Source organism: Prenolepis imparis, unplaced genomic scaffold (genome assembly GCF_030444845.1).
Source record: "Prenolepis imparis isolate NDT839.2.m4 unplaced genomic scaffold, iyPreImpa1.0 SCAF_3, whole genome shotgun sequence".
NCBI classification, from domain to species: Eukaryota; Metazoa; Arthropoda; class Insecta; order Hymenoptera; family Formicidae; genus Prenolepis; species Prenolepis imparis.
Window position 1 is genome coordinate 16,231,056 of NW_028141161.1, and position 19,034 is coordinate 16,250,089.

At 38.0% G+C, this 19,034-nt stretch overlaps 3 protein-coding genes across 15 annotated transcripts in view; 1 reads left to right on the forward strand and 2 right to left on the reverse strand.

The window, feature by feature from the left end:
- LOC145934024 (transcription factor 12-like) overlaps positions 1 to 15,074 on the reverse strand; it is a 120,278-nt gene extending 105,204 nt beyond the window's left edge. For 7 of the 11 annotated variants that reach the window (XM_083034216.1, XM_083034215.1, XM_083034213.1 and 4 more), the window contains exons 1-2: positions 14,810 to 15,072; positions 11,844 to 12,181 (exon numbers count right to left, since the gene is read on the reverse strand). In XM_083034216.1, the coding sequence (XP_082890342.1) occupies positions 11,844 to 11,922 (79 nt within the window). In that variant the 5' untranslated portion in view covers positions 11,923 to 12,181; positions 14,810 to 15,072. Of the gene's footprint in view, positions 1 to 11,843; positions 12,182 to 14,809 lie in introns of all 11 variants that reach the window. The other 4 variants (XM_083034211.1, XM_083034207.1, XM_083034205.1 and 1 more) reach the window with 2 other exon arrangements.
- On the reverse strand, positions 12,366 to 14,811 carry LOC145934029 (type-1 angiotensin II receptor-associated protein). Of its 3 annotated transcripts, none has more exons than XR_014424976.1 (6): positions 14,182 to 14,811; positions 13,875 to 13,909; positions 13,673 to 13,784; positions 13,523 to 13,598; positions 13,183 to 13,391; positions 12,366 to 12,921 (listed from the first exon to the last, which is right to left on the reverse strand). XR_014424976.1 is itself a non-coding variant. In XM_083034218.1 (6 exons), exons 1-6 carry the CDS (start codon positions 14,218 to 14,220, stop codon positions 12,851 to 12,853), a joined length of 471 nt encoding a protein of 156 aa, XP_082890344.1. In that variant the 5' UTR covers positions 14,221 to 14,811; the 3' UTR covers positions 12,366 to 12,850. The 3 variants fall into 3 exon arrangements, 1 of the variants encoding a protein (XP_082890344.1); XR_014424977.1 differs by having other exon boundaries at positions 13,179 to 13,391; XM_083034218.1 differs by having other exon boundaries at positions 13,254 to 13,391.
- Positions 15,075 to 15,986: 912 nt separating the features above from the next.
- Positions 15,987 to 18,974, forward strand: Mccc2 (methylcrotonyl-CoA carboxylase subunit 2). Its single transcript, XM_083033599.1, has 9 exons — positions 15,987 to 16,519; positions 16,719 to 16,972; positions 17,052 to 17,323; positions 17,405 to 17,552; positions 17,664 to 18,079; positions 18,159 to 18,293; positions 18,367 to 18,503; positions 18,574 to 18,659; positions 18,725 to 18,974. The coding sequence occupies exons 1-9, from the start codon at positions 16,406 to 16,408 to the stop codon at positions 18,840 to 18,842; spliced, it is 1,680 nt and encodes a 559-aa protein (XP_082889725.1). The 5' UTR covers positions 15,987 to 16,405; the 3' UTR covers positions 18,843 to 18,974.
- Positions 18,975 to 19,034: the final 60 nt, after the last annotated feature.

Sequence of the window (19,034 nt, forward strand, 5' to 3'; positions counted from 1 at the left end):
CTTTCGCGGATCACCTGCCGAGAACCGTGCGTGCCCGCACGCACGCAGGTTACACGCACGTTGGCGTCATTCTAGCGCCAAGAAAAATCTCGCGGGACGTATCACGACAAAGGCGGAGGAGCTCGTAAAGCGGTAAAGGAAATAATTGAACACCTGCGCGCCATGGCGGGCTTAATTCAATTAGCTCGCCCGACAAATGCCCGACACTTTCTTTGTGCGCCCGATGTAAATTTTACAAACAGCTTTACAGGATCCTGCCGCGTAAATCTGGATACGCGGCGACCGAGTCCGACAATTTGATGCACGCGCGGGTATTTTTTGAAAGATAAAACTGCCATTAAGTATTTTAATTCCGTAATGTGACCCGATTAAGAACTAAAATAACGGAACTCTTTATTGATGACTGAAAGGTGGAATCGCAGCAAGTTCGACTACTCGATTATACCAATGGCACTTTCTTAAAATGTTGAGAAATGTCGATCTGAAAACTGTGTGCGCTTAATAAATTAAACTTCACTTTTATAATCATTGAATTTAGAGAATTTAGAAAACAAAAAATTTCGAGAAACTATTATCCTTATAAAATAATTTTCTTGTTTCAGTACTTATAATTATATCAAAAATATTATTTATTTTCTTTATAAGCGTATCAAATATTCATTTTATAATGATATCGTTGAATTGCTTTTCATATATTTTTTTAAATTGTCAATCTTGTGCTTTTGGGCCTTCGCATTCGTTAATTCCGTCACTGAATCGTCCTTATGGTCGAATTCGCGTGCGTATCGCGTAGTGCCACGCGACCCGAAAGGGTTTCTGCAGGTAAAAACGAGGAAGGCGGCGAAAAAAGGAGCCACGATCATTGAGGTATACAGAAACAGCAGTAGCGGGAGACCCGCCACCCTCGGGGCCTACGACCCCGAAGAGAGTTGGGATACCTATAGGGTTCTACCAAGGGAGTGAAGAATAGAATCAGACGAGAAAGACGAAAAAAAAAAAAAAAACATAGAAAAGGGCTCAGGTAGCCATTGGTGCTCAACCAAGCTTGCGCCATTCCTATTATCTCGGTTATTCCGATAAAGTTTTGCGAGTCAATCATTATACAAAAAATATATATTAATGGCAAGAACAGTCCCTAAAAAAGACTATAAATAAAAGATACAAAAACAACTTAGAAAGGGGGGGTTGCAGGAAAATATATGTGTGTGCATAATATTCTTGTAATAATGCCTTCAGAATAATTAATTCAGCATAAGAGAGTTTTATTAGGCAAAGTAACATAAGAATGATATTTCTTAAATTTCAGAAATGTGAGATATTATTTTTATGACTGCACAGGAAGTGCAATGCCCCTTAAATGGTAGCCCTAGGACCCGAAAGAACCAAATCGCGAGTGCACAGTGAGATCGTCGAAGCGAGAATAATCGAGATTCGAGAAGACGTATGTATGCGTGTGCGCGCACACACAAGTACGTGCCCTTCACTTTCAGACATTATATTCTCTGGCTCTGTATCTATACTAGTGATCTTCGTAGGTCCCGAAAACCACAGAGCGCGATCCGAGTCTCACGGGGCTTAGCGCGGAAGCAAGAGGAAGCGGCGTTTCTCTCTCCAGGAGGCAGAAATTTTGTAAAGACTTCTGGTCACGCGCTCCAATTTCCCCTTCCAGCAAGAATCGAAAGAAACGTCGCGTGTGCCGACGGAAGCTCGCGAGAATACAAAAGCACGATACTGGCCCAAAGAAAAAAAAACGGAAAGATTTCACCTCGCAAAATTTTGGCTGAGCTTTTACTTTTTCCTACTACTATTTAATAAGGAGAGAAAAGACACCTTTGTATTTAAAAAAATATATACATAAATTATAACAAGATTATTTGCTATTTTACAATTTTCCTCTCTCTTTATAATTTTATTTACTATTTTAATTAATTTAAAAACGTTTTGCACACACGCGTGACACATACGCATGTGCACATGCTTAAAAACAAATATATCTATATAATATATTATTATCTCTCTAATATTAATTTCTTCCAGAGCAAACAATTTAATAATTCCATAATTAAGCAATATACATTTCAATAATTCTTTCTCATGATTGTGTGTATCAAATAGAAATGTATAAAATAATAAATTATAAATAAAGATAAAAAATCATAGGAGCAACGAGACTCAAAAGTGAAGACTCATGGAAGAAAATGAAAGACTCGAAAAACTTCGATACTGAATACTGAATACTGATACCCGCATGAGCGTCACGGTCGCAAGCAAGCAAACGAAAAAGCAGAAAGAAAGTGGTAGCATGACAGAGTCGGCGTGTAGCAGAGAGAGAAAGAAAGAGAGCAAACGAAAGATGGGGAGTAAGAGGAGGGAATCGTCCGTTGCGCTGTTCAGGAATAAACGGAACAGCGAAGGTGTATTTTGTGGAGGAGAAGGCTGCCTGCCACGCGACCATGGGGCCCCATAGTGGGGATGTCGGCGTGCCAAGGGGCCCGCAGGACTAAGGCGACCGTGGGCCGACGAGAAGGAGGAGAGGGCGGGTGTGTGTATGTGAGGAGACAGAGGAAAGAGGAAGGTAGCGAGGCGAAGGGGGAAATGCAGCAGCAGCAGCAGCTGTCGCTGCCAGTGCCCCCCTTCGTGTTACCCTAGAAGGGGCCCACTGGAGGACATTGGCGCAGACCACGGGGGCCCCAGTGTATCTCAACCTGTCTCGCTGTTAAAATCACAGGACAACGTTGATGCTGCGTCTTATATTCTCGCGAAACTTCGTACGAATTAATCTTTAAAACAATCTACAAATATCTTTGATTTATATTTTAGAAAAACAATTTCAATTGATCTTACGATTAGTAAAACAATAATTGAGTTAACGATTTTTATACAGATATATCTTTTTATATAGATTTTTATATTAATTTATATTTATATATAGACATAAAAGAATTGCGAGAAAAAATATTTAATTATCCTTTTGTGTACCATATGTTACACAAAAGGATAATTAAGCATGTTTCCATTTCTTTTATATCTACATATATGTTTCTCGTTGCCAATTTCAGAGATAAATTTGAGAAATTCCAAAGACAACAAATTTTGATATACGCAATTAAGATGTCAGTGCAATCCAGTTCTGCATCAAACAGTTGAATTTAATTCAAGTATTCGCGAATGTGGGTTAAGCGCAAGTTGCATCATGCTCGTTGGTAAACGTTACACGCGTGGCGACGTTTACCACGTACTCGAGGAACGCTCCTTAACATTCTCGATCGTCGCATAATAGTGGACCGAAAACGAGAAGAGATCGGATCGTTCGCTCATGGCGATTCGCGGCGAGTAAAAGTACGGTCGTCGTCGTCGATTCCATCGATCGGTGAAAACAGGGGGGAAACGTGTGCTAAATTGTACGTGTATAAAAAAAAAGAATACGAGACAGAAAAGAAGAGAGAGAGAATCCGAAGTAGCCAGAGTGCGTGCGCGCGCGTGCCGCTGTCGGCACGTGGCATACACGTGTTCCGGTTTCTCTTGGTCTCGCTCGCACTCACTGGCGACGCCTCTATACGCGACGCTCTTGACACGCGTGTTCATTCACACGGCTTTACGAACAACGACACACGGCAGGACAACGAGGATGAAGGTACAAGGAGAGCGAATCTTGATGGTTGCCCTCCGGGATATACATTCAACAGGTGATTTCGCAGCACTTTAACGCCATTTTTACTTCCGCAATAACGCGAACATGATAAAGCTCCAACTAATTGAGGAAAGGATGCGAATCATTCTTTACGAGGAATTGCCAGAGTTCGATTGAAGGATTAAGGAGAAAAATATATCACTATATGTGTAAGTTATTTATACATATAGTATGATGTTGGTTAAATTTAAATTTATTTCCTATAGTTTGCCTAAATTCTCCGAAGAAGATATATATACGCATATAAAAGAAATGAGATAAATTAAAATAAAAATTAATTTCGATATGAAAAAAATTAACCGCGATACGTTTCGTCGAATTCGATCGCGCGTTTCTCTCAACAGGATCTCGTGATCGTTTGCCTAATTAGAGGCGACATTCCTCTGGACTTGGTGCGGGCCATTGAACGTCAGAAGGTGACGTCGAGGATAGTGGCACCTGCCAAAAAATCGGAGCCCCTTTTTCGGAGCCGGCGCCGCCAGGAGAGCCCCGAGTGCACATTTGTTGTTCGAACCCCGGTCGCGTGGACGCATACACGCATGTGACGGAATATACACGGCGCGTAGTACGCGTACGTGCGCACGTACGTACGCGTACTACGCGGCCCCTACATCATGTGGGCCAGACTTAACGAAATCTGGCCAGATGTCTATTTTGAACGTGGTGCAGGTCGGTGCCGTGTGTCGCCGAAAACCCACCCGGTGCATACGCGCTTCGCGCTTATATACACGCGTGCGTGCGTGCGTGCGTGCCCACACACGCGGTCTCGGCCAGATTCGCTCTTCACGGATTGCACGTGCTTTACAGGTGGCATCGCATAACATCTCCCGATTTTTCTCGTCGCTCGAATGAGTAATTTACATGTGGTAAGTGTCAATGTACGTATAACGAATGGAAAAAATGAGCGAAGGAAGAATTTTTGTTACGATTTTTGTATCACGTAAGCAAATATTAAACGATCAATTACTCTGAAAATTATTACTGTGCACTTTGTCATCAATAATTAATAGAATTTTAATATAAACTTTAATATCGATTAATATTGAAAATTCTTTAGATTTCTTGCGCAATGATAAATGTACAAAAATTTGCTCTCTCTCTCTCTCTCTCTCTCTATATATATATATATATATATATATATATATAGATTCATTGTAAAATAAAACAGAAAAGTTCTATTAAATAATTTTTAACCGTATAATCAGATTTAGCGATTTCATCCGTGTATATAATTAATGTTGGATAGATCGATATTGGACACAAATAATTAAACTACGAAACATATTACATTTACAAAGTTTCGCTGCAAAACATGGTTGAGAACCACCGCACCTACGCCAATGGAGCAAGGGGATACCAGGATATGGTGCCCTTTGTAGGGTGGTGCTTTCAGTCAGGCTGGTAAGAGACACGACTCTCTAGGACGATAGGTATTTGTCCTCGCGGAGTATGTCATTCGATAGCATCGCGATGAGATTTTCAAAGACACGGTAAACTTTTATTCTTCCCTGTCGCGTTAATCCCGAAATATAACTGTATCTCTTCCCTTTTTTCTCTCTCTCTTTTTCTCGATCGTAATTTTAAATATTAACGGTAAAATGCGATTATAATAAAATATATTTCGATAAAATATATTTTTAGAATGAAATAAAAACTTATATAATCTTTAAGATATTGGACGTATTAATCGGTTGCCAGGTGTTTTATGAAACGGTGTACATGAAGACCCATACGCGGATCATCCAGCATCTTTTTTATCGCGCCAAGCTCGTTCTGTAACCCAGTTCTCGCCACGGCTAATGGACTTTTGCTCTTCTCCGTGGAGCATCGCAAATTTGCAGAGTGGAAATGAGGGTGGCAGGGGGAGGGCGCACAGAGAGATGAACAGAAAGGAAGTTTGAAGAGCGGAACACGCGCAAAGTACGACCGCGAGAGAAAGAGGGACGAAAAAAAAGACGGAGGGACAAAGAGAAAAGGAGAGGATCGAGAGTTTCACGCAGTGGCAAATTCATATCGACCATAACAGGAGCGAGGCGAATGGCGGTATACGCGGTTCAGTAACGAGGGACTTGCATTAGTCAGGAATTCTGGAGTAACACGCGTCCGTGTTTTCCGCAAAAAGCCTTAAAATGTCTTCCATTTTCCGTCGTTTGCCTTGCGCCGCCAGTTGTTCTTGGCCGCATAAAGTAACCGCGATGAGATCGAATGCATAAGATCGATGTATAAAAATCGCGCGCGCGTGCAACACGCTTTTTTTACTCGAATATAATTCGCGAAGGAAATACAATTTTTACGACGTTCAACAATGTAGAGAATTTTCATGCGTTACGTTATTACGTTGTGAAAATATTCGATATAATGTGTATTATGCTTTCTATAAAAATCTTAATTTAACTTTCAAATTTGGAACGTATAATTACTCCGAGAAACGAGTTTCAAGATAATGTGGATTTTGTACGGTAATGTCGTAATTTCTTAATTCGATATATTGTTAATATAATTATAAGTTTCTCTGATGTGATAAGATATTAATGATATCGAGATAAAGCCGTCGACCAGGGATTTTCGTGACCTATCGACACCACTGCACGCTCGTGCGTTTCGCGAGAGAGTGAGAGGGAAGGAGCGATGAAGGAAACGTGAGGAGGAGAGAGCGAGAGAGTGAATTTGATACAACGAACGAAGAAGGAATGAGCCTGATTGGGAGAATGCGCGGTGTTGGGAGAGAATGCTTCGTTGGCGGGGAAAGGGATCGAGTTTAGGGCGACGGGTGAACAAGGAGGGTCGAGGGCGAGAGGGGTAGAAGCAGATGCTCATCGAGTCCCCGCTGTAAATGTAGATTATGCTCGCGCCCTTAATTTGTGTGCGTGCATATGTGAACGCACTCTGGACTTGGCCTTTCCTAAGGAGAGGATTGAAAAGCGTCCAAGGAGATCGCCGCGCCTGTGTGATAAAATTCGCCAGAATATATTTATAACCGCGATACACCGCTATCTCCTTCGTGAAAACTGCCTGTGCATCTCGTGTAAACGCCGTGCTCACGTAAAGTTGCACCACTCGGTGCTAATAAACCACTCAGTATTAATAAACGAAGCGACGCACGGGATCTGACCGCAAATTTACGCGGGGAGATTAAGCGGATTTTATCACAAATAATCGTATATATTCTCATACTTTATCATACAAATGTTCTACATTTTAGGATCAAAAGTTTAAAGAAACTCGATATTTTTTAAAACTTTTTTATATCTATAAAATACTTTTTATATTTTTGCCATATTACATTATTAAGAAATACATGCGAAGGAATAAATTTGAAACAGTTTTTACGGAATATGTAAAGATTGAGAAAAAATTTTGATTTCTTAAATAAAAAACCTGTATATTAACATTTTAACAGACTGATCTTTTCATTTTATTTCAAAATGAGTCAAACTTGCAAGAAAACTATTCTGCTTAGAAGTCGTGCGGCATCGCGATTTATACATTTTTCCGACATCGATGGAAGGTGACGCACCCTCTTCCATATTTTAAGTATGTGGGTTTTCGACATGAGCCATTATAAGTTCGAGGACGTGCGCGAGGCGCGTGCACGGGAGGCTGAGAAAGAAAGGCCGAGAAAGAGGTGGCGGTATATGGGAGTGAGAAAAAACGGAGAAAGAGAGAGAGACGGAGCGAGAGGCAGGTGCATCACGGTGACACTCCCTCGATAATTCTTCAGAAAAAGAGAGAGAGAAAGAGAGAGACACAGAAAAAGAGAGAAACAGAGAAAGAGAGAGAGGAAACGAGAGTAAGAAAAAAGAGAGACAGTGGTAAGTACACACGCCAAGGAAAGAAAGAGAGAGGAGGACCTAAGTCACGAGTGTTATGTCTGGAGATCGTTTATAGTCGTTCGTTTAAACTCTCGCTCCGAGGAAGGAGAGTTTGGAAAATGGCGTCGATGGACCCCGTTCGGAATGTTCAGCATGGCAACCTTCGCAATGTGACGATACGGGATATCTCGAAGGAGAGTCGCGAATATATGGCAATGATCTTGTGGGATTCGACAGATCTCACACACAATCAGTACAGAGTACTTGGTTCACGAAAGGCAACCTTATTTTCTCGCGCAGGAACTAGTGCACGTTGGCAAGAAGAACGCGCAAACGAATATACATATATACATATATCTCTCTATATGAAATACATTGCAGATATTAAATACCTAAGACGATAAAAAAATATCTAACGACTCGCTAAAGAATTAATGGTCCGATCGCTCGGCAGTTCGCAACGTTCAAACGATCGATGCTATACGTGAATCATGTATATGTGTTTGTTAAACTATATTTTATCGAGCTCGCTACTTCCTGAAACAAACTCGTACTCAGGTAGATTTACTCGTGAGTCATAGACCGCGTACGCGATAATTTTAGATTCCGATCGTCCATTCGGTTTCGATACCGTGTTTTCGCTGCATTACGCGTAATTTCAAATCAGATTATTTTCTCGGCGCGGAATGTTTATCTTTGCCGATGGATTCATCTCTAGGATGCATCTCACCGCCTCCGTGACGAAATACAGCGCAAAGCAATTTTCGAAACGCCCCGCGGCCATTGGATTTACGAAACACAGGCGAACAATAAAACGCTTATTATTATTCGCGTTTTATCTGTATTTATGTTATTATGTTATTACGTTGCGTATTTGATAAAATTTTAGTCGATCGGTCTATCTCTATACACGCACAGGAGAGAAAAACTGAAAAATACATCGAGTAAATCTTGTCAAATGAGAGGGAATTAAAACGGATACCGGAAGTATTTTCAGTAAGTAGGGTGGATGCTCTATTTTCGGATACCCTTGCACTTGAACCCTGCGTCGACCCCTCGACTCTCTAGGACACTACAGAAAATCAAGCAGATATGAATGTGTATTATATAATTTCATTCTATGACAACGAACGCGTTTATCCTGTATATCTATGTTTATTCTCCCTATATATTTATTTAATATATTTATTAAAATATAATCTCAATAATAATTAATAAATAATTTTGCGCATTAAATACTTTTGCGTTATGTATACTATTTATCATTCTCTATGTTGGAACCAATTAAACCGAAATTTAATACTGTTTGTAAAATAGCAAATCGAGCGATCGTGCCATGAATTGAAGGCTCGCGACCGTCGTAATTCGTAATACGGCTCGTTAAGTTATGATACGCAAAGTAATATGAACCTTAATAATACGGTCGCGGCGTAATACGGTCTGCGGTGAGAAGCCTCTTCGACGTGCAAAGCGACAATCGTCGAGATTAACGGGCCGAAACAAACCGACGATAGTTAACTGTTTCATAGTTATCAAATTATGAGAAACGAGACTCGGCTAATCTAACACCCGGTAGAAACATTCGAGAATAAATAATGAATCTCTCATCGATTTTACCGTAACGATTCCCCTATCGCAAAAGAAGGCAATGTTTCATCTTTAGTTGACCAAACCAACTTTTATCAATATTGAATATAATTGACAATAATTTTATGCGAAATAAAGTTTAAAATCATACCGTCATTAATTAGATATTAATGTTAATATTAATGAAATATTAAAAATATATATGCACAAAGAAAATTTTCTCTTAGAATTTACCCTGAAAATCATGGTAATCGTAGGACAATATAGTATGGAAAGAATTTTATGACAATTTTCTCTGAATTACAATAAAAAATAATATCACAATAAAATATGTTTGATTAATTTTACTATATAATTTAGTAAAATTATATAATCAAACATATTTTATATTTTATTGTAATAGATATTATAATTTTTATTGTAATAAATATTAATCAGAGAAATTCTCATAACATTCTTTCCATACCATATTGTCCTTAGAATGCCATGATTTTCATGGTAAATTCTAAGGGAAAATTTTCTCTGTATATACAGTGTGTACATTATATATTATAAAATATTAATTTAATATTAGGTAATTAAAAATTAATGATAGTATAACTTTAAACTTGATTAAATATATTAAAGTTATATCATTAATATATTAATAAGTTATGCAGTATTTTAGTTAAAAAAGAAAATATAATTCAGTATAATTATCTGTTTTGCGGAAAAATTACGTGAGAATATTATCACGTAAGCAAACTATGCGTAAAGAATTACGAATTCAATTCGTTACGAAACACGTTGCTCTTACTTTCGAACCGTCCTACAAAGTTTTATAAGGGAAACGCAATGCTCCGCAATATAAATTATATTTAACCGAATAACCGGCACACACAAGTCCCGCATTTCAAAGGAATATGGGAACGCCTCGGACGAGGCGTCTAGAAGGCGTTTTTGCGGTCTCTCCGAGCCGCTCCGGCTGCGCCGAACTTAGCCTACGAGAGAGGGCCTACAGCACGGTCGTCTTCCAAACAGCGTCTCAAACCAAACAAACGTTTGAGACTCAGTTACCAACTATGCCGCGGACCACCGCGCAAATACACCTCTCGCGCCTTCCTCTAAATCCTAATTTCGAATTGCTTTGTACGCTCTGAAACGGTAATTAGCGCGGGAATTTCGCGGCTTCAAAAAGCACTGTCATGTTATTAAAATTATTCTACGTTGTCCAAGTGGATGTAAATATACGTAATAATCGTATTAATAGAAAGAATATATTTGTAGAGTTGGCACAAACAAATAAACTGATGTCTAAAACAATTTTGATGAAAATATTTTACTTATAAAACAGAAAGCATGATCTTATCTGCATATACCATATGTATATATATATATATATATATATATATATATATATATATACACATATAATATTTATATATAAAAATGCAGATAAGATTTTTCTGTTTCATAAGTAAATATTTTCATCAAAATTGTTTTAGAAATCAATCATATATACTATGATATGTTATGAGTTCTGACAAATAAATATCGTTATCACGAGCCTTTATTAATTTTTAACTCTTGTAGCTTTTCATGACAAGATTTCATTTACCTAATCGATAAACAGCATGAATGTTATTCGTCGTAAAGGAGAATAATTTCTATGTGCTGATAAAAATATTTGATATTTAAAAACTAGTAGAACTACTGTAGAATATTTTTGACACGTGCCGCGACAAATGGAAAATCTACAAAGAATGAGAACCTCTTTCGAGAGGTAACGCACAACTCGCGGCACGCAACGGCGCATCGCTCCGTGGCTGCTTCTCTGGCAGGTGTATGAAGCGAGAAATAAGAGAAAAAACGGCGTCCTCTCCGCGCACGGAGGCTGACTGCCGAGAGAGCGAGCGAGGGAGGAAGAAAGGGAGAGAGAACTCGCGAGAAAGAAGGAGTGAAAAAAAAGGGGATTCGATTTATGGACTCCTTGCATTACATCCGAGCGATTAATCACTAACGATTCGTACGATCGCGTTGACGTTTCGGCACGTGGATACGAATGTACGGATAATCCGACCGATAGATCGACGAGAGAGAAAGAGAGCAGGCGGTATCGCGACGAAAGATGGTCCTTTTCCCGGAAGTCTCCCTATCGGCGTTCACCCTCGCATTCATACAAGCACACACATACGCATATATATACACATATACGTCGCTCTCTCGCTCAACACTGTTGCATATGACAGCGAACGGCGACGTAGGAGAGCGTCTCTCTGGCGCGTGTCTAGGTTATGTTATTCGCATTCCGGCGCGGCGGCGCGACGCATGCGAGGGTGAAAACTCGCGCCGACGAAGGCGAGGACGACGGCGGCGTCGGTGAGAATAATCATCTGGACGCGGGGAATACGTGACAGAGAGCCGTTGCTCTCGCATTAGTTTCCGTCGACGGGGCAGCACTGTCCAGGGCACTAACAAGCGAACCAAAACAGAACGGGGTAGCCGAGACATCATCGTCGTCGTCGTCGTCGTCGTCGACGATGCGGATTCTCGGCGCGATCTCGCGAGCTCGATCGACCGATTGAGAGAGACGCGGTCAGACGCGAGACGGGCTTTAAATATGCAACGGATAAGAAACACTAGACACACACCAGAGAGAAAGACAGATAGGGAGCGAGAGGGAGCGAGACGTCTGTCATTTTATTTTTCCACACGAGCCACGCACAGCCCCCCGTGCGGAAAATACACAGCACTGAAAGACGACGCACACTCACCAGGTTGCTTGTTGGCGATCTTATTGAAGCAGTTCTGAAAGACCTCGTACAGATGCATCGGCTCGTCGTCGGCCGCCATGTTTTCGCACGAGACGTGAAAACGAGTGGACGTTCCGTGGTCGAGGCGAGTGGGCACGGTTTCGCGGTGCGACCGCGCGCGGAGCCACCCTCCTCCCGCTACAATCACCCACACTACTGAAGTGCGGAGCTTCACGGACGCGGCTCTTATACGGGCGCGGCTGGCGCCACCTCATGTCCAAGCTCGCGCGCCGCCACGCTCGCCGCCTTTCAAACGCAGCGAATTATTCAAATTGCTTCGACGAATTCCATTTTTTACACTGAAAACAAAAATACATATCTTACATTAATTTAGCGATTCAATTAAATTTTTTTTACATTTTTTTTTTATTTCTTTAAAAACAAAAGCGTTTCTAAAAAAAAAGGGAACTTAAAAAAAATCCCATCTATAATGAATTATAATGAATTTCCATCATACAGCAAAGTTTTTTAATAACGACAATATTTGCATCAAAATCGTTTATTCACAATTCGAGGGTAAAAATAACTATACAGAATAAATTCTGAAGTATTAAAACTATAATCACATATAACGAGCAGTATATAAATTTACACCTAATACATGAGATTTTAATCGCAGTGTTTGATTAATTGTCATAATGGACGAGAGAGACGATATAATTCAAATATTATTATCGATTAAGTAACTTATATCAATGTAATATTTTTATATTATATTAAGTAAAAAATAAAATATATATTTCATATATAAAATATATTCCAAGAGATTAAAACAAAAAAATATTAATATCAATATTAATATCAATAAATAAAGATTATATATATATAATCTGTGATCTATTAAAGTTGTGTATATTGTAACAGCATTAATAAATAATCCCACGTAACGTTATCTAAAATATATTATCTCGCAAACATGTATATATTATATTTAGAGATGTTCTATTTCAAGCAAGTTTTATTCAATTCTAAACTCCATCAAAATCAGAGTTCTGTGGAATAGGATGTGATATGTCCTCATAGTCTTGCCGGCCATAACCTGTAAATAATTTAAACAAAGTAACATACAACCTAATTTTATTTATGCAATCATTCTGAAATAAAAAATTGCTGCTGCTGGACTACAATTTCATGCAACATAAATTCAGGCGCAAAGCAATCCTAAGAAAAAATATTATAACAGAGAATAAATAATTAACACAGAAATAAGTGCCTAGATAATTAAAAATCGTTGATTATTAACAAATTCACGAAATAATTGCAAGTTGCACAGTAAAGCATATAACTGTCACGCACATACTTAAAATCAGATCTTGATGAAGCACTGACGCACTACAAAAAGCGTAGATGTCTAGCCTGTGATTTACTGACCCATGGCAGGACTCGGTGCAAATACTGTGGCTAAGCTGCCGTTTCTCCCCTGGCCTATTCGCAGCAGATACATACTCGAGACTGGACGGGCAATCAAATTTATGATCATAAGAGCTGCGCTAAATTTGTTAGATGCACCTACAAATTGATACAATTAGATCGATACATTTTTTGTACAAAATAGAGAACAATATCTTATTTTCTTTTTTCTATCTTTTGTTGACATGTTAAATGTATACATATGTGTTCTCGATATAAAATATACTCACTGTTGTAGTCCGAAGGATAATAAACTGATAAAGTGACCACATCAAGGAGAATAGAAAGCACGTTTATAAAAAGTGCCTACAAAAAATGTATCGCAATAATTGGTTTCAAATAAAAAAATTATTTTTCTTCTTACATCTTGAATAACTTACAAATTGAAGTGGTTCATCTGATTCGACACTATGAACAGCCCATAATATACAAACAAAGAATAACAAATTATAAATCATCGCCGACTTTGGACACCAACTTCCTTGAATACCCCTATAAAGTATTTTATACAGATTGTAATAATGCGAGATCCTTATAAAAATTTGAATGTAAAATGCTTTTTATCACAAGCTCTGTTCTTACCATGTTACAAGTGTCAAATGTATTGCAAATATAACCTGAAAAAATATATAATGAAGAATAATATACATATAATAGAAAACATTTTATTTTTATTATTAGAGAAATTTTTTAAATAATATTATATATTTGTGGCTCGTAAAACTTGAGAAATTATTAAGCATTAGGAATTCACACAAAAGAAATGATTTGTATATTTCAAAAATTTACGATAGATCATATACAACGGCATTATGAAAACAATTACGAAAACACTGAAGATGAGCACATTGAAATAAAATAGAATGAAATTAATATTTTATTTACATACCTTTAAAGGAAAATGAGACAAATTGGTTATATTAGGCATTTTCGTTGTACGTGATTATAATGTAATACCTATATAACCAAATAATTGCCACGATTGAAATATATTTTTCTGATTATAGTCGAGCACCGTGGAGCACTATCTAATCTAATTTTCCGCCTACAAAACTTTAGTTCGATAACGATTAACGATACAAAATATTTATATGTACTGCGTACATCAGCTGTGTGGCGTAGAATCTTTTCAAGTGTTGCCATCTCACATTATTTCATCAAACTATTGTAAGATTAAAAACTAATCTCACAACCGTTCAATACACAAATAATAAAAAAATTAAAATATATATTAGTAGATATCTGTACATATATATCGTAACAATATAGGGATAGCCACGATCATACATAAATTTGTCGTAAATATATCTTGAAGAAAAGAGAAAATATATATATCGCATCTCTCTCTGTCCTATGACACCATGAAACGGACAAGGAAAGAAGATAGATCCAACGGTTTCTCCGTCTTTGTCTCTCCTTAACTTGACGAAATTGCCGGATTTATCTCTCGATTTTTACGACGAATGCAAGGAATCATAGCGTTATAGCAGCATATAGCACAACGACGTGATACATACCTTGAAAATCGCCCATCAATTGCACTTTCGCTGCGAGAAAACAACGGAAAGTGAAAATCTCGGGCAATGGCGGGGCAAGGGAGGAAGGATTTCGCTCCATTCCGGACACACATAGGCGGATCACTGATACTTGGCGTTCGTACGCGACGATTTATACGTCACGATCAAGGTCCCGCACTCACACAACACTCACCGCTAGTTTTGGCGCACGGGATTCAGCTTTTAGACGGCGATTCGCGATAAACACGGAGCGATCCGAAACCGACTTTGCAGTTTCTCGCGACACGTTAACTGACTGATCCACTCAAAATCTATCGAAAAGCGCACAGATTGCGATTCTCGAAGCAAGTGCAGTCTTCGATCAATCGATATTAAACATTACGTCATAAGATGCGATATCATACGTCACACGGCTACTAGCTGTACATAGGTTATGGTTATGATATATAATTATGATATAATACTATAATTAATAATGCAATTACTAATTATTAATCGAAGCTTCGAAATATATTTAATTATTATATACATATACATGAGTTGGAGATCATGTATCGCATATATATCGCATCTCTCTCTGTCCTATGACCACCATCAAACAGACAAGGAAAGAAGATAGATCCAACAACGGTTTCTCCGTCTTTGTCTCTCCTTAACTTGACGAAATTGCCGGATTTATCTCTCGATTTTTACGACGAATGCAAGGAATCATAGCGTTATAGCAGCATATAGCACAACGACGTGATACATACCTTGAAAATCGCCCATCAATTGCACTTTCGCTGCGAGAAAACAACGGAAAGTGAAAATCTCGGGCAATGGCGGGGCGAGGGAGGAAGGATTTCGCTCCATTCCGGACACACATAGGCGGATCACTGATACTTGGCGTTCGTACGCGACGATTTATACGTCACGATCAAGGTCCCGCACTCACACAACACTCACCGCTAGTTTTAGCGCACGGCACTCACTTTTAGACGGCGATTCGCGATAAACACGGAGCGATCCGAAACCGACTTTGCAGTTTCTCGCGACACGTTAACTGACTGACCCACTCAAAATCTATCGAAAAGCGCACAGATTGCGATTCTCGAAGCAAGTGCAGTCTTCGATCAATCGATACTAAACATTACGTCATACGGCTACTAGCTGTACATAGGTTATGGTTATGATATATAATTATGATATAATACCATAATTAGTAATGCAATTACTAATTATTAATCGAAGCTTCGAAATATATTTAATTATTATATACATATACATGAGTTGGAGATCATGTATAAGAATGCTGTAAATAACTTTCGACAGTTTTTTAAATAACCTTCAATAATTAATTATGTTATTGACTACATGTTAATTGTTGTGCAAGTCTTTCCCGAAGAGGGGAAAAATACTCAATCCTAGGATCGCTCTGTCATCATCGGGGAAGGGATAGATAACCCTCTGCCACTGAATCAGCAGTCCTTATCGTCCTAAACAACTGTATTCTCTCTGCAAGCTTACATATTCTTTCTCGACCTCGATGCTTACAGTAGTGTATTGTTAATTACTTTGTTATATATTATATTGGGGATATCAAAATATTGATGCATAATGTTATACAGAAGTCGTTACGTACTCAGGCAGTTTCGGCTTTTCGGGAGATTTTATCATGAGGAAGCGTCTATTATTGGCAGTACACAAGATACCAGTTCACCAATTTATCAGGTTAAAACATATTTGTATATTTGATTATTTTTTAATTCTTGTGTTCTTGATAATAATATTTTGTAATATATATATATATAAAACTATAAATCAGCATTCGATTTTAGAATACTAGCTCATATTAAACATATGCCGCAACATAAATAAATTTAGTATTTAGTTATAAATATTTTAAATATTATTTTTTTACATATTGCAGGAGAATTATGCACAAATGGAAGTCCTTGTTGATCAATTGAAAAGCACTGTGGAGAAGATAGTTGAGGGTGGTGGACGGAAAGAGAGGGAAAGACATATAAGCAAAGGAAAGCTTTTAGCTCGGGAACGAATAAATACTCTTTTAGATAAGAATTCACCTTTCTTAGAGTTTTCACAATTGGCGGGTTACGAGCTGTATGGTAAAGAAGAAGTGCCAGCAGGTGGGATTATCACTGGCATTGGAAGAGTAGAAGGGTAATCCAATTACAAAATTAGTATTATAATCTTCTCTAATATCTATACTATCATCTTTATCAAATATCTTTTTTTTCAGCACCGAATGTATGATATTAGCAAATGATGCGACTGTAAAGGGTGGTGTTTATTTTCCTATATCGGTTAAAAAGCATGTACGAGCTCAAGAAATTGCAGAAGATAATTATTTACCTTGTATATATCTAGTTGATAGTGGAGGCGCAAATTTGACTACACAGGCTGGTGTATTTCCTGATAAAATGCATTTTGGCAGATCTTTTTATAATCAAGCAGTCATGAGTGCTAAAGGAATAGCTCAAATTGCAGTGGTTATGGGAAGTTGTACAGCAGGTTTGTCATAGTTATATTATTGATATATGTTTGCTTTTTTATATTTTATATACAGATTTATCATATATAATTATGTTATAGGTGGTGCTTATGTTCCTGCTATGGCAGATGAAAATGTTATCGTTGGTAATCAAGGTACAGTATTTTTGGCTGGTCCACCATTAGTAAAAGCTTCAACCGGTGAAGAGGTTTCAGCAGAGGCTTTAGGAGGAGCTGTACTTCATTGTCGGTAATTATTTCAAGTACTATTATAATTATTATTATAATGATTTCAAATACTTTACACTTTACAAGTATATTGACCTCTCATAAATGCTGATTTATAATTCTTAAATTTCAGGCAATCCGGCGTCACCGACCACTACGCGACAGACGACACACATGCATTGCATCTGGCACGTCAAATTGTAAAAAATCTAAATCGACAACCACCTATGGATCTCAAAATCAGTAAAAATATTGAATTGCCTGTACACGCCGTTGATGAGATCTATGGTATCGTTGGAACGAATTTGAAACGTCCGTTTGATGTGAAGGAAGTTATCGCGAGAATTGTGGATGGATCGAAATTCCACGAATTTAAAGCACAGTACGGTGAAACCTTAGTCACAGGATTCGCTCAAATTTACGGCTATCGTGTGGGCATTGTCGCGAACAATGGTGTGTTATTTTCTGAAAGTGCTCTGAAAGGCGCTCACTTTGTGCAACTTTGCGCTCAAAGAAAAATTCCCCTCATCTTTTTGCAAAATATTACTGGTATAGTTACAAACTCATTTATGCATTATTTTGTACTTTTATTTGCGTTAAACGTAATCATATTATTTCATCAATATAGGGTTTATGGTGGGTAGAGATGCAGAATCGGGAGGTATCGCCAAAAATGGTGCTAAGATGGTAACAGCAGTAGCCTGCGCCCAAGTACCGAAGATTACAGTAATAATCGGGAGTTCTTACGGAGCTGGAAATTTTGGTATGATTTTGTTACTATAATTTTATTTAAATAATTTCTTGAAGAAAAAAAATGTAATCCAGATGTATGATAGGAATGTGTGGCCGATCTTATTCTCCACGTTTCCTTTATTCTTGGCCAAATGCTAGAATCGGCGTAATGGGAGGAGAACAGGCAGCTGGCGTATTGGCGCAAATAAAAAAGGACCAACGTGCGAGAGAAGGCAAACAGGTACGATTTAATATTTGTTTCTTTTTTCCTTTTCCATTTGTAGAAATTTATATACATCTCGATCATGTAGTGGACTCAAGAAGAAGAAGAGAATCTTAAAAATCCAATCATACAACAATTCGAGAAGGAAGGCAATCCGTATTACTCTAGTGCTAGGTAAGAAATAATCGTGTAGAAAAAATTAATTTTTATCTTTACAAAAATATTTTCATATCTATTAGATTATGGAATGATGGTGTGATCGATCCAGTCGACACGCGAGTTGTGCTTGGCCTAAGCTTGTCTGCGAGTTTGAATGCACCTATACCTGACACTAAGTTCGGAATTTTCCGAATGTAAAATGTGCGTACAAATTTTAATGAAAGTATACAAAAGTACTATATTAATGTTAAATTTTGTATACTATTTTGTCTGATATTTAACCCAAAAATATTATATTTTATAATGGAAATATTTTTTGATTGTTACTATATACATTCCAAATATATATTGTTATATTTTGCATTAAAAATGATTTTTAATCTACAATCA